At 39.5% G+C, this 16,000-nt stretch overlaps 1 protein-coding gene across 1 annotated transcript in view; it reads left to right on the top strand.

Annotated features, from left to right (window-relative positions):
• LOC106924426 (netrin receptor UNC5D-like) overlaps positions 1–4,266 on the top strand; it is a 95,652-nt gene extending 91,386 nt beyond the window's left edge. Inside the window, exons 2-3 of the mRNA XM_088008466.1 lie at positions 2,950–3,162; positions 4,196–4,266. Of these exons, the coding sequence (XP_087864592.1) occupies positions 2,950–3,162; positions 4,196–4,266 (284 nt within the window). The remainder of the gene's footprint in view (positions 1–2,949; positions 3,163–4,195) is intronic.
• The last annotated feature ends 11,734 nt before the right edge of the window (positions 4,267–16,000 follow it).

Raw genomic sequence — 16,000 nt, 5'->3', positions numbered from 1 at the left:
AACTGTAGAATAAATAATATAGACACTTTTACACGTTTGACTGCCTTAATCAAAGATGTAAAAAATAAACTACATCAAACCTTTTTTCAAATGGTTCAGAAAATGCAGTTAGGAATTCAAGTATAATTTCAAATAAATAGCAAAACATGGCGTCACTCAGAGCACAAAGCATAGAATTAGACTGAACAGATCTGCCCTGATGGACTGAGCATACCATCACCGACACCTGATCTAGGATTTTTCTCATTATTGTAACCGATACAGGTATTAGTATCAGATCAGAGCATCTCTATTGGAGGCATAACTCAACTGCTGGTGGAGTAGATATTCACTCAGTATTGACATTTTTAAAAAAATAAAATGATGGTTTTTGGGTTGTAACACTGCAGAATGTGAAAAAGGTCACGCTCTGCTGCTGACATTCTAATTGTAGCTAAACGTAAGGGGAGGGGCTTAGGCATGGGAGGAAATACTCCGACGAATGAATGACCAAGCACAAGTGCGAGAGTAGCAGGTCCTGAAATAAAACACACACATTAATATGTGTCATCTTAATTAAACAATAGGTTGCCATTAATCATGTTTTTCTGTGTAGTTATTTACAGTTTTTTTTTTCTTTTCTATGTCTGTGTGACTTTAATTGAATATAAAGCACCATCCAAACTGAGCTCTAATGAGAATCATATCTGCTGAAAACTGTGTAATATCTCTCCTCTAATCATGTGATGTTTTCTTTACTCTTATTGTAATCGACCTCCTGAGCGTTCTGCCTTCCTTTTTAGTAGCTTATTTAAAAGTCAATTTAATGCCCATTCTTGTCCTAAATTGCATTAGATGTAATAGCAGCAATTATTTATCCACACCACTTTAAAGGAACGCTCTTTGTTTCTTTAGGTTAGCTACACTCAGACATTGCTCATGGTGGGAAAGTTGGCCAAACAATTGGGTGGTAATATGTGCAGCTGAAACATGATACATGATGAGTATTACTGTACACTCAGCAGGTTTAAAAAATGATAAAAAAAAAAAAAAAGAATACCTGCAAATTTGTGGAGACACAGCAAAGTATGCAGACGGAGCTGCAAACTGGAGCCAAACTGCCAAGCAGCTTGGCTCCAGAACAGCTTTTCAACAGACATATTCTGCAAATTTTTCATTTCACTACTTAACTTTTTTTTTACATAACATTTGATTTACATTACAAATACAAATGACTCAATTACTTTTCTGAATAAGGAAACTAAAATGTTATTCCTTCAAAAATAAGAGCTTTCTTTTGATGAGCGCTTGATTATGTGTAGCAAAGATGCTTAAAAGGAGATTTCTTCTTTCTTTATTTTATTTTATTCCAGAATGTAAAGCAGGTGAAGCTAAAAAGCTACTGGGTGGAACATATTCACCAGTCAGACTGCTCTGAGTGGATTATTTCAATAATCAAATAATTACTTTTAATTTGATTCATTTCATGTACAATCTTGTATGTGTGTGTGTGAAGCCTTGTATATGAAATGGTGTAAGGCCCATTTTCTCAAGGAATACTGCATTGTGAGGACTTAGTGCTTCTAATGGGCATCGAGCCACATAAGTAGACATGCTATGCTGTGTGTGTGTGGGTGTGGGTGTGTTTCCGTGTGTGTGTATATTACTACATATAGATGACCTCTTTCACAGTATGTACCCTCCCCTTCTTCATTTTTCTACTTCAATATGTATAGAATTATTGAATCTATTTTTTCCAATTTTGAAAATGTCTCCATGTGTTTTACCAATAAGAAAGTAAAAATACTTCAGCATAATTTGTTAGAAGAAAACATCATGTAAATATACATATTAGCATTAACCCAATGAGCAATAAATACAAAAAACAGATAATAATAGTATGAATAATAAAATGGAGTATATTCAGTCTAAATATGGTGACCATCCATCTGCCAGCAGGTAATGTCAGCATTCCTGTTTGTTTATTTCATTCCCTGTTGGAGTGCGCCTCCTCTGTACACCTGCATCCGTTCATTTACCCATTTAACAAGGACACCATTGATAGAGAGCCGTGGAGAGAGGTCAGATTCCATTTCAGGGGACAGAGTTGGATGTGATGGGGAGTGGGTGGTGGTGGGTGGGGGTTGGGGTGGTAATGGCTTTCCTGGGCTTTTTACAGCACTGAATAGCTCAACTGGAGCCGCCTTGATGGGGTTAGGGCGCTGTTCTTAGAAGGAGCTCAAACGTCCTGTTCCTCATTGTTCCTGAACACAGCGTGCCTCTGCTCCGGAGGAAGCAAGAACAGCACGCCGTGGAAGGCAACGACTTGGCTTATAGATGATGAAGAAGAAGAAGGAAAAAAAAAAACACTCCAAGTCACTCTGCCTCACTCTCCAAGATCTGCCTGTTTCAAACCTGTGGTTAGACTGATGAGCTGCCATGATGAAGAACAGTGGAGAACCGGGCTGTGCTTTTTGCTAGCGTCAAACAAAAACAGTAATGTGACATGAAGCTTCTTTAAAGCTGGAGTCCTGCGTGCTGCTGGCACAAAAGCCTGTTTTGCTTTGAATCAGAATCCAGGCTGAGATGCGATGCATTCAGACTCCACTGCCACAATTTGGGTAATCAGCCTCCTCCTTTAATTCCTCTCCACTTGTTCCTTTCTGATTTCATTTATCCGCAAATTGCTGTGAGGGGAGCAGGTCTGCTAGAACAAGAAGAAGACGGGGGAATTATTCTGCTGTGCTCTGGCTTCTGATGAATAGAGAGCTGTCATTTGAGCTTTCTTTTGAAAATCCCGAGCACTTCTTCTATACTTTTGTTAGTAAAAATAAAGAAAACCTAACAGCTTTTTTTGTTGTTTTTTTGTTGCTAAGTCGCGAAACCAACAGGAAGCAGCTTTTGTGTTTGACAGACTGCCGCTTCCTGTTTTTAGACTGAATGATTGACGGAGGTGCTGTGTGTTTGCAGGTGCCCCAGCCGGCCAGGCCGACACGCTGCCCTCGGTGCAGGGCACGCTGCCGCACTTCATCCAGGAGCCAGAGGACGCCTACATCGTGAAAAGCAATCCCATCAAGCTGCGCTGCCGAGCCACGCCTGCCTTACAGATCTTCTTCAAATGCAACGGAGAATGGGTGCACCAGAACGAACACACGTCCCAGGAGTATAAAGACCTCAACACCGGTAAGATCTGGTTTTTATCGAATGAGAGCTTAAACCATGATGAAAACATGAAAGGAATTCACAGGAAATAAGGTGATGCATTATTTGAAGAGGTCACAGACTGTGACCAACGTCTGTGTCATCAGTTTTTTAAGAGAATCACCTGGGAACGTACCATCCACTTTTTTCCACTTCTGATATCGATACAGATATCTGAGGTTTGGTATCGGCCGATACAGGAAAACAGAACTGAACTGATTTGAAACATTTCTTTTTCTAAAATGAACATAAAGGTACTATATGCTTATAGCTTGGTCAAATATTTAACTAATTTTTTTTCAATATCGGGATCGATAATATCTGTATCAGTCCCGATAGGTTCATCTCTGCGCGTGGGCGGAGCTCCAGGTTTGACTCTGAGCCTGAACTGGAAACATTCTGTTCTTCTTCCTGATCACTTTTAGATGATGCGATATACAGAATGTATATCTCCTGGCAAATATGTCTTTAAATAAAGAATCCTAAAATCTGTTCATATTTTATCAAAGTACATCAATTACAGATTTCACACAAAGTTAATACTGCACTCCATGTAACCAATACAACAGCACTTCCTGCCCTCCTTCAGTGGGTAAATAAGTATCACCCACATCACAATTTTTAATAGTAAACATATCTCTAAGTTTCCTCCTTTCTAGGAGTAGTTTCAATTTAGCTATTCGGATAAAATAATGAAATACATTTTATATTGTACTTGCTGGCTGTAATGGTGAACGGCAGTATTTATTTGCAGTTCCGTGAATCTCACAGTTAAGTTTCTCACTCGCCTCCAAGGCATCGCTCCTTCTTTCCTCTGTGGTGAGAAGTTATTATTAGAATGCAGTCGTTGATTCTAATAGCTTTAATGCAGCTTCTTTCCTCTAAGAAGGTACAGAATGAGAATTTCACTTAGCTGTGAAATTCGTCAGCTACTGGCACGTGTCGTTTACCAACACAGAGGCCGCCGGCTTTCACTTGCTTTGATCAGCGCTCCTCCTTTACGCGCTGCGCTCAGACGACGCATCGATGCAGCGCTTCACTCTGAGGATAGGCGGGTCGAGGTTCCGACGATGGTTTAAGCCCTGATGCGGACGGACGGCAGCGGCGGCGGTAATCACAGCTCGGCCCATTCACATGTGCAGCTGGAGCTTACGGTAAGCTCCTGGCAGGCCGAGCTGAAGCTGGGGAATTCTGCAGGACGTCAGCACAATGAGAGCTGCTTTCCTACCGGCCGTCACTCAGAGAGATGCAGAGGATTGTAGATTTGTTACACCAGCAGTTTGCTCTGACTGAGAAAAACTAGGGTCTGTTTAGAGTGACTGAACTGTTCACATCACTGATTTGGAAGAACTTATATGAGATGTTTAAATCAAACACATGTGGCTCATATTTTTGAAGCATAGAGTTGGTTCAGAGTATTATGAGTTTAATTTATTTCATAGACAAATACTACCCTATTATGTTTGGATTGAGAATGATGAGGGATAAAGGCAAATCACAAATTTATTAAGGGTTGCTTTGACTCTTTCATGGATTTTTGAGAATTTTTTTAATCTCCCATGGCAACCATTCAGCTGTGCAAAAAACGCCAGGGTGGAACCGACCGCCGCCTTCAAGGACAAAGCTCCTCCTCAGAGCTTCCGCCTGACAGAACAGCCCTCCTATGTGAATCCCCCACTCAGCTCCTTCAGACTAGCCAGCAGCAATTAGTAAACAGCTGGTGGAGCTGAGATCATTATAGAAAGCTGGTTAATAGAGGAGCCATGTTGTGATGACTTCCTGAATGCGAAAGAGCATTGGAAAGAGCAAGAGTTTCTTAAAGGTACAGAGGCCCAATTTCAATGCACTAAATTACAAAGTCATTTTTTTTAAGTCATATTTGAAACATACAGCATTTTTATAAGGACTGAAGTTAACATAGTTGATGCTATTAAATGGCAAATTGCAAATAGAAGACATAATACTGCCCCTTTAAGTGTACTGCATCTATTTTGAAACGCATACCACCAGTAAAATTGTGTTACATTTTTTTTAAAGTGTATCTTTTTTAAAGTCCATCTGAGTTATCAAACCAACACTATGTCTGCTCCTCTTGTGTTTTGGCCTCAAGGAATCCTTCTATTAGCCCCAGATGCCCCCCGAGCCACACCTGGGACACTCCTGATTCAGAACAATAACCATTCACTGTCATCCAGCCCAGACTGGACGGATGTTCTGCTCGTGTTCATGATCAGCTAATGCTTCTGACTGTTGGTGTCTATTATCTCTACGCTGTAAATAATTGATACCAATTTATCACTTAATGTACAACAATCATGCTTCTGATCTATATGACTTTTTTATTTTCTTTATTGTTATCATGAATATTAAACTAAAATCACAGCAGCCAAAGGAATCCAGGTTCACTTTTGGGCAGAATCGCTTTGGGTATGAAAGCTGATTAATGGTTTATAACTATAGCTGTGACTGTCTGATACTACCAACTGATGCCAAAGTAAATGAAAATGAAAGAAATCTGTCAAACCTACGGCAGGATATTATAGGAAAAAAACATCCTAGACATAAACAACAACTCTCTACATACTACTCAAGCCAGCAAAATATGCTAAGAATATATGATTAAAAACTTCAATGTTCTTTTCTCTACCTCCCAACAATGAGGAAGTCAAAAAGCTTTCCTTTATTAAAGCTGTACGTCTTCAGACAGCGAGGCTGCGCTGAAATAAAAAGAAGAAGCCCTGACTTGTTTAAACCCTCCAGTGTCCTCATAAATCCAGACTTTTCCACTGAGTAAATATCCGTCCTGGAGCTGCAAACATTCAGTTCCAGCTTAACTTTTTCATATGGGGATGAACTTGTAGCTCTCTGTAGTTGGATTTAATGATGTGACTGATGCTGAGCGCATCCAGCCCCGCCCACCCTGACCTGCATTCTGCTCTTCTGAGCCACGTGTTGCTGCATGATTGACTGTTGGTGACATGTTGCTCTTCTGGAATCCTTTGCTACTTTTTGGTCAAACATAACAGCAGGATGTCATCTGGAAAACAGAAGAGAGACTTCTCTTTTTTGGCCAGTGCTGGTTCTGGGATCAGAACCAGTTCTTTTTTGGTCATCCTGTTTCTCATCGTTGAATCTTGAACTCTGACCTAAAGTTCTGCCCAGGCAGAACTTTAGATCTTTCTGCCTCCTGAAAGAGTCTTTATCTGCATTTATATTGACCATAGAACTGTGCAAACTGGAATTACGAAAATAAATTTGCTTAACTGAAACACACCTATTTAGAAAAAAGTTTTTGCGTTAGGTTGAGGTGGTTTTTCGGCTGTATTGAAATCAGTGTATTTCACAAAACTGCAATAAAAACCCATTTTGATATTTTTTTTTCACATAACAATGTTACTCAAATAAAGAAAAAACTATGGTGTAATAAAACTACTCCTAAAAGTATTTTTTCCCCCACAAATAGTCAAATAGGTAACAAGTTAATTTCCCACTTCTGGCTCTGAGTACAGTAAAAAAAATAAATAAATAAATAAAAAAGGTTTATCTTCATTCTTATTTGAATGAGTGGAGTATTTACACATGCATGGCTTTTTTTCCTTTTAATAAATTAAACTATGATTTGAACATTGCTGTTTTTGTATTTAGTGTAGTTATTTTTGTCTAATATTAACATTTGTTATCTTCAATAAGTCTTTGTTCAATCTAAATTCATGAGTTACAACAACATTTCATTTCCCTTTGGGATTAATAAAATATTTCTGAATTTGAATTGAATTGAATTTCAATCTGAAACAGATAAAATAGCTATAATGATGGAAATCCCTGGAGGTGGAGAGATGGTGAAGTCTCCTATGAATGTGAGCTATTAGCTTCACTGGAGGACATTTATTTGTAGTGTTTTGTTATTTAGTTATACATTGCTGAATCAGAAATGTTTCTCTTCCTGCTGGATAGTTTGAATCATAATCAGACATAATTCCAGGTCAGGGTTTTTGTGTTCCATAAGATCAGTGGGTTTTTTTATTTGTGGATTACAATTATACATTAATATTTAATGTCTATAAGTCAGTAATTATACTAATATTTATTTAAATGTATTGTATTTGTTACTTTGCTTAGAACTCTGTCCCACTGGATTCATGGGGCCTCAGGGAACTAACCAACTAACGTCAGAGTTCCTTCTCATATACGTTTCTGCTTCGGATTATCAAGTATAAATGAAGCAGAGGCTTGCCACGGCAATTCTGCATCATTACTTTTTACCACATGGCGGCGTGCCGATTGGAGGATCAAGCTTTCAGTGTCCTGAAGGGATTTCTGGCCAACAACAAAAGCCGATGTGACGCCTCGGCTGGAGGGCGCCGTGATTACAGACTGCTGGAAAGCTGTCTGTCTCCTATTCATGAAGGTCCCTCCACAGGAAACAGCCTTTAATTACCGTATTTTCCGCACTATAAGGCGCACCGGATTATAAGGCGCACCTTCAATGAATGGCCTATTTTAGGACTTTTTTCATACATTAGGCGCACCGCATTATAAGGCGCATAGAATAGACGCTTCATACTCTATTATTACACATCCACATTAATAAAGAAATGGTCCCCGAGTACTTTATATAGTAGGCTGGCGCAGTCGTTGTTTCACTCACGGTGTTGGTGTTGCGATATTATGCCCAACTGCTTTCTGGGTAACACAGACCAACCGACACGCTGCCGCTGCAGTCTCTGTCTCTCTTCCCCTGCCCCTCCCCCCCTTTAAATGTATTATCAAACTTTATTAACAAACCAGTGTTCTGACAACTATCCCAGCATGCACCGCGCACTACTTCTTCTACGGGGAAAAAGAAGTTGGCGGCTGCTTACCGTAGTGGACCAACTACGTAAGCAGCCTACTGCATGTCTGTGTAAACATGACGTCTTTCATTTCGATCTGAGTTAATTAGCGTAGCATTTCTGCCGGATTTTCACAACATATCAGCCACGACAATGGACAGGGGAACCAACAAGTTCATGTCATCTTTTTTGGACGACATCAAGGTGTTTGAGCCACTGGATGCCTCCAACATTGTGCGCGTCACAGCTAAAAGCTACCGATAGATGAGGAAAACAGCAGATCCTCACACCCTCAGCATAAATATAGCTGTGGACAAGATCACTGATGCCTATTGTTCTTGCAAGGCTGGGTAAGTCGGCATTCATGGTTTTGATGGTCCACAATGTACATTAGCATATGTTTACTACTGTAGCTTGTGTTTGTGAGACGGTCACGCACGTGGTAGCTGCACTGTGACCTAAAATGGGCATTAGCCAATGAAACGCGGCCCCTGTGGTAAGGTCCGTTGCTGGACCTGTTGTGGCTCAATATTGGTCCATATATAAGGCGCACCGGATTATAAGGCGCACTGTCGGCTTTTGAGGAAATTGAAGGTTTTTAGGTGCGTCTTATAGTGCGGAAAATACGGTACTTCTGGAAGTTCATTATGGTGTGACTGCTGTGCTGTGAAATTGTAGTGAGCTTGGTAATGGCAAAATGAGAAATTTGGAGCCTGAATTTTACTCGGCTTGTTCCATTGGGGCAGAGCATGAGGGGAGAAAAGTTTTCACTGGTCGCCATGCGGCGGTTGGCTTGTCCTTTCCCGCTTCGCTCGGCGTCCAGCAGGAAGGAGACTAATCAGTGTGGATCTGATGGATGAGGGGTAAGACGCCGAACCAAACGGCCTCTGCCCGCAGGCTGAAGCTCTCCACTGATGTGTTAACAAAAGGACAAAGTCGACGCTAGAAATGTCCGCAAGCAAAATTTAAATGAGTTTAAAAACTAAACTGGAATAAAAGCAGTCAGGATGGAGTTTTATTGATGTGATTTCATGGCTGACTGAATGGGCTGGTGTTGGCATCATGTACCACTGACCTGCATAGAGACTCAGGGGGCAGTTCTGATAAGGGCTGCGGCTCACCTCCCAGGGCGACATTGAATAAAGGGTGCTATCATGGAAAGAACTTTTCTGTGTTTTTATTTTCTGCATGCGGACAGATGGAAATATCCGTGCACTGCTGGTGAATAATGACAGAAGAAGGAAATGTTTCTTGAGATTGCACGAAAAGAAAAGCAGCAGCAAAGAGAAACGGTGAACGTGGAGACTTTGAAACAATCCCTCGCTCTTGTGCTAAACAAAGTCTTTCTCAGCCACTGTAGAAACGGCAACTCTTCATCTCAAGACCGAGCACATCCACGTCCGTCACGTTCATACAGACAAACTGAGGGAAAATAATTTTCAGGAACTGATGCCTGCCTGAAGGATCAGGACTGAATCGACATCAGCGCAGAAAGCTGCAGAGGCTCAGCAGCTGGCTGTTACTTTAACCTCAGGCTAGAGCTTGTGTTAAGTCTGGCAGCTCCCTGCGATGAATGACAGTAGGGCGAAGCTAACACTCTGAAGCTGCTCTTCAAGCTACATGTATATATATATATATATATATTTTTTTTTTCACTGTAGACATGAATAACATGAAGGTGCATGACTAATGCTGACACTTCTTAGATACAACTCCTCTAAGCAAAGCGCAACAATATGTTCAGTTTTTTCATTTTGTCATAATGCAAAAAAAGAAGAAAAACCGCGGAAGAGTTGCTACAAAACATGACGATTGTAACAATTACCGTCTTCAAGTCATGCCGGGTTTATCTTTACAGAACGTTTCAGCAACGAAGCAGTTCAATGTGCTTTACACCATGAAAACAGAATACAATCATCAATTAGGAAACAAATGACAAACATGACATTTTGTCAAATAAAAATCATTGAGCAAATATACATCAGATATATTTATCAATGTTCCAGTTTGTATTAATCAAAAGGCCTTAAGCCTTGATTTAAAGATGTCAGAAAGTCATCACACCATGGCCCCTCTACTAACCTGCTAGTTTTTAAAAGTGTTGCACTGAGAAGTAGCTGGTACAATTAGGTACCGGCAGCGACGCTCTTTCCACTCAGGAATGGGAGAGAACGCGCGCTGATCATAGAAAATGCCCTAACTTCCCACCATCAAAAGTCCTTTTTAGAATATTTTTTTCCAAAAGCAACACTACTGTGTTAAAGTTCATTGATTTTCCTTTCCAATGATACCAGTTTTATGTATGTTGAAGCAAATTAAACACTTTAAATTTCCCAGTAATTTTCGTAATTTTTTCGAAAAGCCGCATTATTTATGCTAATTCGAAAGCCCCTCCTGACACATAGTTCAAGAAAATCAGTTGGCGCGTCACGAACATATGACCAAATGAGTCAACAGTGATATCATATTAAACCTTAAACTATAGGCTTTCTCTACATACCCGGTTTGTCAAGGATTATTTTTTTAGTTTTTTTGTAAATCATAAAAGTATCAAAACTTCGTCAAATAGCGAACGAATTATAAAAAATAAACCAGACAAACCGGGTATCAAAATAAAGATTAATTTGTTAGCTTTAATATAATACAGGAATCACACTTGTAGAATCAATGTGCGTGACGCGCCGAGCATATCAACGAAAGGCACGTCGCCCCTCTAGCATAAAATAATGGAGCCGCCTTCTGTGGACGCTGCTGACTGTTCGGATCACTGCTCTATTCCGGACGTACTAATTCCATACTTGGGTAAATTATACACACCTTCTTACATCAGATATCTTTAAAGTAATGTAAAGATAATAGTTAGCGTTATTTTGATATGTGATTGCAGCTATTTAATCCGGTGTGGGAAGGCGGTTTCTGCCGATCTGGTCGGGCTTTCTCTAACTTCGCCGTCCTGTTAGCAAGCTGCTTGTTTTTAGCTGGGTTTCTATATAGCTTACGCTTAAAATACAAAACGGAGTGGTAGAAGATGGAGCGTATATGTGTGAATTTAGATACCTGGTCAATAAAATAAATAATATTGATTGTATATTCTCAGAGAAATGGGTTCGGTCTTGGAGCGGATTTTTTTTTTTTTCATTAGTGTGCCGCTTACGCTACAACCAGCGGTTAAGAAACAAAAATATCAATGCTCATTATACATGCTAGTTATTAAAGATACGTTGTTACTTCATTTCTCATATCGGACTATTTTTATAGACTATTTAATTTTACTTGTCTGGTGACATCGCAGCACAAACGTGCGAGGTTTCACAGACGAGAGTCTGTGAAATCGATCGATTTCCCCATGTCTGTGTACAGAAAAACATCCGACATGACAGTTCATGGATGAAAAATGAAGTTGAAGATGAAGTTCATCTCATATATGTTAAAATGAGTGCTTTGTCTGGTGAAGTGACTGGATGTGTCCAAAAAGAATAAACTCTAGACAATTTTTATGAAAAATGGCACCTTCTTTGGCACTTTTTCAGATGGTCGCTAATAGTGAATTTTCCATTAAAAAAAGGAAAAATCTATATTTTCTGTGCCAGCTTTATTAAGAAAACTACTGAAGATAGCCCTAAGTAAATGTCTTTATCTGATGCAGCAGCCTAATTGACATCTAGGAAGGAAGTTTCTATGAAACGCATAAAACAACAAACATTTTGGAGCAAGTCAAAAATTGTCTAAAATACGAATTTTTTAAAAAACGCCTCAAAATCCATCTTTCCTAACTGCAATATTAAGGAAACTATTGAAGGTAGCCAAAAATGGATGTCTTTATAATGTTCAGCAACCTAATTTACTTGTACTAAAGAAGTTTCATTGAAATCCAATGAAAGATACAAATTTGAGGAGTGGTCAAAAAATACTCAATTTTGTCTATTTTTGAAATTTTGTTCCGTCTGTCAAATTAGCTTAGGAAGCATTTTTGCAGCCAAATAATTTTTTGTTTGACTGTCCCAGACCCCTACAAAAAATTGGGCTTGTTAAAATCACATAGCAGCCTGGGAAAAATGGCTTTTGGGCCTTAGTTTCAATATATATTTTTTAATATCATATCCCAAACATGCCATCTCTGCTGTCAGGGTAAATATTGAAATTTCTGTTATTTTAAAAATTCAATTTTTTAAAGAACCTTCATTTTTAAAGTAAGCTAATTATACTGCACATTTTCATGTTTTACAATATAATTTATATCTATTTAAAGAATGTAATTACAAATAAGTGTTAAATTGATTTATTTTTTGAGTAATCGACTTTCAAAAACCACATCTTTTTCTACTCCAAGGTGCGTTTGTGGGAAGGTACACCTAACCCCCAAAATCTCAAAAACCGTTAGAGATAATGGGCTGAAATTTTTTCTGCTCTTTTCTGGTAATACACTTAGTAGAAAAATGCATTTAGAGTACCAAAAATCTAAAGAAAAAAAATTGGCTGCCGGTACCTAGTACAATGAGGTCAGCTTATGTGCAGTTCCACCAGGTGTTTGCTAATTGCTGCTGGCTAGTCTGAAGGAGCTGAGTGGCGGAGTTGCGAGGGTGGGCTGCTCTGTGAGGTGGAAGCTTGGAAACTGTAGCTCTAAGGAAGAGCTTTGTCCTCAAAGGCGGGGCTCGGTCCCCCCAGGTGTTTTGCTCAGCTGAACGGTTGCCATGGAAGATTGTAGGAATTGTCAAACATAAATGAAAGAATCAAAGCAACACTCCAGGTACGTTTTTTGACAAGGAGATAACTTTATAAGATGATGTAAAGCTCAAAAAAAGTAAATTTTTCTAATATTTCCCCTTTAAAAACAGCATGTTAAGTCACAGTTAATCGGTGGCAGAACCAGGTTTCTTATTTCCAAGTGTCTCAGGTTGTCTATGCACATAGCGTACTCTCTGAGTTGTAAAGAAAAGACTTCTCATCTCCCCTTCCATCAGTTATGCTCATTACAGATCATTTCAAGAAGGAAAATTAATGCACATTTTATAGTCATTAACTCAAATTAGCCTGAGCTTACTCATCAGCATCCGATCGTCAGTAAGTGGCTGCTGCCACGGCCGCCTCTCTCTGACTGACAGCCCGTCCGCCCCTCCTCGCCCTCAGCTCCCTCATTACTCGCGTCACTTTGCTTTCTGCCGTTTCCACCGAGGCGAGATGAAAAATCACAAGCCATTGTACCTCTGCGTGCCCTGCCTCCCGTGCGCCGGTTGGTTTACCGTCTCAGCGCTTTAAAGGACTGCGGCGCTGCTAGGAGGAGTGACATCTCTTTGCTATCTGTCGGCCCAAAGTTGACTAGCAATTAGAAGAGCCCAGGGAATGTCCTGGTTGTGTTCCCAAGCACCGGCGCGCCTATCGCTAAAACAACAGATAAGAGAGGAGGGGGGGGGGGGGTCTTAATGGGAAGGCTTTGTCCTGCCGCCGTAATGGACAGCAACACTGTATTGGATTAGTCCGGCTAATCAGAGGCAGAGATCAGTGAAAAATTGGAAAGTTATTGATTAGGACAAGAGCCCTCAATGCCACCAGGAGCGCTTGATAGCATCTCTTATTTACCAACTAGCCTGATGAATCACCTGGCGCTGATAAAGCTGACAATGCCCTTGAGTTCCTAGCAACAACCGTTGAGGAAGGACTGCGCATTTCCAGCATGAGCAGAGGAACACAGTGTGTGCATGGATATTGATTACATTTTTATGGATTATTGTTGTCCTATCTATAAAAAAGAAAAGAAAAAAAACGGGGCTGTCGGCAGCTGTTTGCAGATTACACTTTAACAAGAACATTTGAAAGTCACTTTAAACCCTAAGCGTTATAAGAGTAGAGGACATCTCTCCTTGTATATTTACTTGTTTGACAGTAAAGAAGTTATTATGTGGATCGTTTCGCCGCATCTTCTCCAGCTGCAATATTTTTCGGCGAAGCTTGACCGTCGCTGGTGAAGGGCGGTGAGGCGGTGAGCCGTCACCGGACCAGAATGCAACGCGGCCCCAGGCCAATTAGCATTTTAGCACTTGGAGCAGAGGCCAAGCAGCACTCTACCGTCCATAAACGCCTCGGATGATCTGCAGCAGTGCTGTATTTATTTTATTTACTCTCACAACCCTGCAGAAAAGAGCAAGTTGAGCTTACTGGATATATAAGTAAAGTTGCACGAAAAAAATTAACATCACTATCATATTTTGTCAGTCATATTTTCAATATGTTATTCATACATAAATGTCATAGTTCCAAATAAATTTTTAGCTCTTTCTTAAGTATTTAGTCATACTAAATATTTATTCTCCAAGTTAAGCATTTCATTTCTGGACTATTCATTTTACAAACTAAACATTTAATTTTCAAACTAAATCTTAATTTGCAAACTAAATATTTAATTTTCAAATGACACCCCATATATATTTCTGACAAACACATTGATATGAACTGGAAGACAGATCTAAACAGTAAAGGTCATAATTCCCTTTTCTCCAGTGGCCTGGTGAGACTCCAGGCTGTCATTACAATTGCAGGAACACTTGATAACATCTGAACAAAATACTGCCAAGGTGTGAAAACAGCTATTTTGATACTAACAAAGATTTTTTTTTTTTTTTTTAATTACAAAAGCCGGACTGGCGTAAAATCAGATTATCTTCTATGAAAGGTTTTATTCATGCTTGAAATGAACTGTTTTACATATGTGATAACCTTTCAGCAATTGTCATGCAAATCACTGTTCAGGAATGGAGAAAGGTCTTGGAGTTACTGATTCTTTTTTTTTTTTTTTTGACTGAGCAGCATTCTAATATTAGATACATGTAAAAGTTACAGTTAATAATAATAATAATAATAATTTTAAAAAAAAACTAGCCACACAAAGCATCCACAGTACGACTCAGATTATAAATGAATCTGTCAAGTTCAAGTAACATTCCCTTAAAACTCACAATAGTCTACAGTAAGCAGACATGCATATGCACTGGCTACTTAGAGCACTTTGAAGACATTATTAACCAAGTGAAACCTTCTGTTGAAACCTGGGTCATTTCCATGCAGCCTTCTGAAGTTCACAGCAATTTCTTTGTCCAATAATAACTGTCTGACGCACGAAGAGAGAGAAATATGCGAGACCTTATATGAAAAGAATATTGGAAGAGCTAATACCAATATGGGATTAGGACTGAGCTGAATAGTGTTCAGGGTTCTGCTTTCCGCTGACATAAGGAGCTGCTGCTGAAGCATTTCTCTGCTCTTACAGCCAGCAGGAGGTTCAGGCAGCTGTCCGTCAGGACAAGAATGCAAACCCAACAACAGATATAGGTATATATGTGAGTTATGTACTGTAGAACAACCAGTGCAAATGACCTACTGCTGACAGAACAGAACATGAACAGTAGATGAAGGTTCATTTTAATCAAGACACTAAAGATCGTATAGCTTACATTTAGTTTTGGTTCAAACTCTGATCATTTCTAAAGGAAAGCTGTCAAATCCATCGCAGCAGCACAGAACTGAGAGCTGCTGTTTGCTAAGCTACATCCAAAAAAACGAGGAACACGTGAGTAATGCACATCATCTGGACCTGAAGGCTTCTTCTGCTGTAGAAAGAGTTCCAGACTCTGGGATTCCTCAGTGGTCTATTAAAGAATGAATGACTGAAGTACACATAAAAGGAAGAGAAATAAAACTACACATTACTCACTGTTTATTATTTATTAGAAAACCGGTAACACGTTATTTGACAGGGTGTGTATAAGACTGACATGACACTGTCATAGACATGACATAACACCTGTCATGAACATAAAGAAGTCTTTATGAACATCTATGACAGTTGTCATGAAGTGTCATTTGGTAAATAATGACACTTTTAATGCAAAGTTGCTTTAAAAGTCCCAACTTTGCATTAATTTTGTAAATAATGACATTTTAATGCAAAGTTGGCATTTTTAATGGACTTTCAAGGCAACTTTTAGAGCAACTTT

Source organism: Poecilia mexicana, unplaced genomic scaffold (genome assembly GCF_051168715.1).
Source record: "Poecilia mexicana isolate PSO_F unplaced genomic scaffold, ASM5116871v1 scaffold_9, whole genome shotgun sequence".
In the NCBI taxonomy this organism is placed as follows: Eukaryota; Metazoa; Chordata; class Actinopteri; order Cyprinodontiformes; family Poeciliidae; genus Poecilia; species Poecilia mexicana.
Note: the sequence above shows the minus strand (reverse complement) of the source record. Positions and strands in the feature narration are given on the sequence as shown.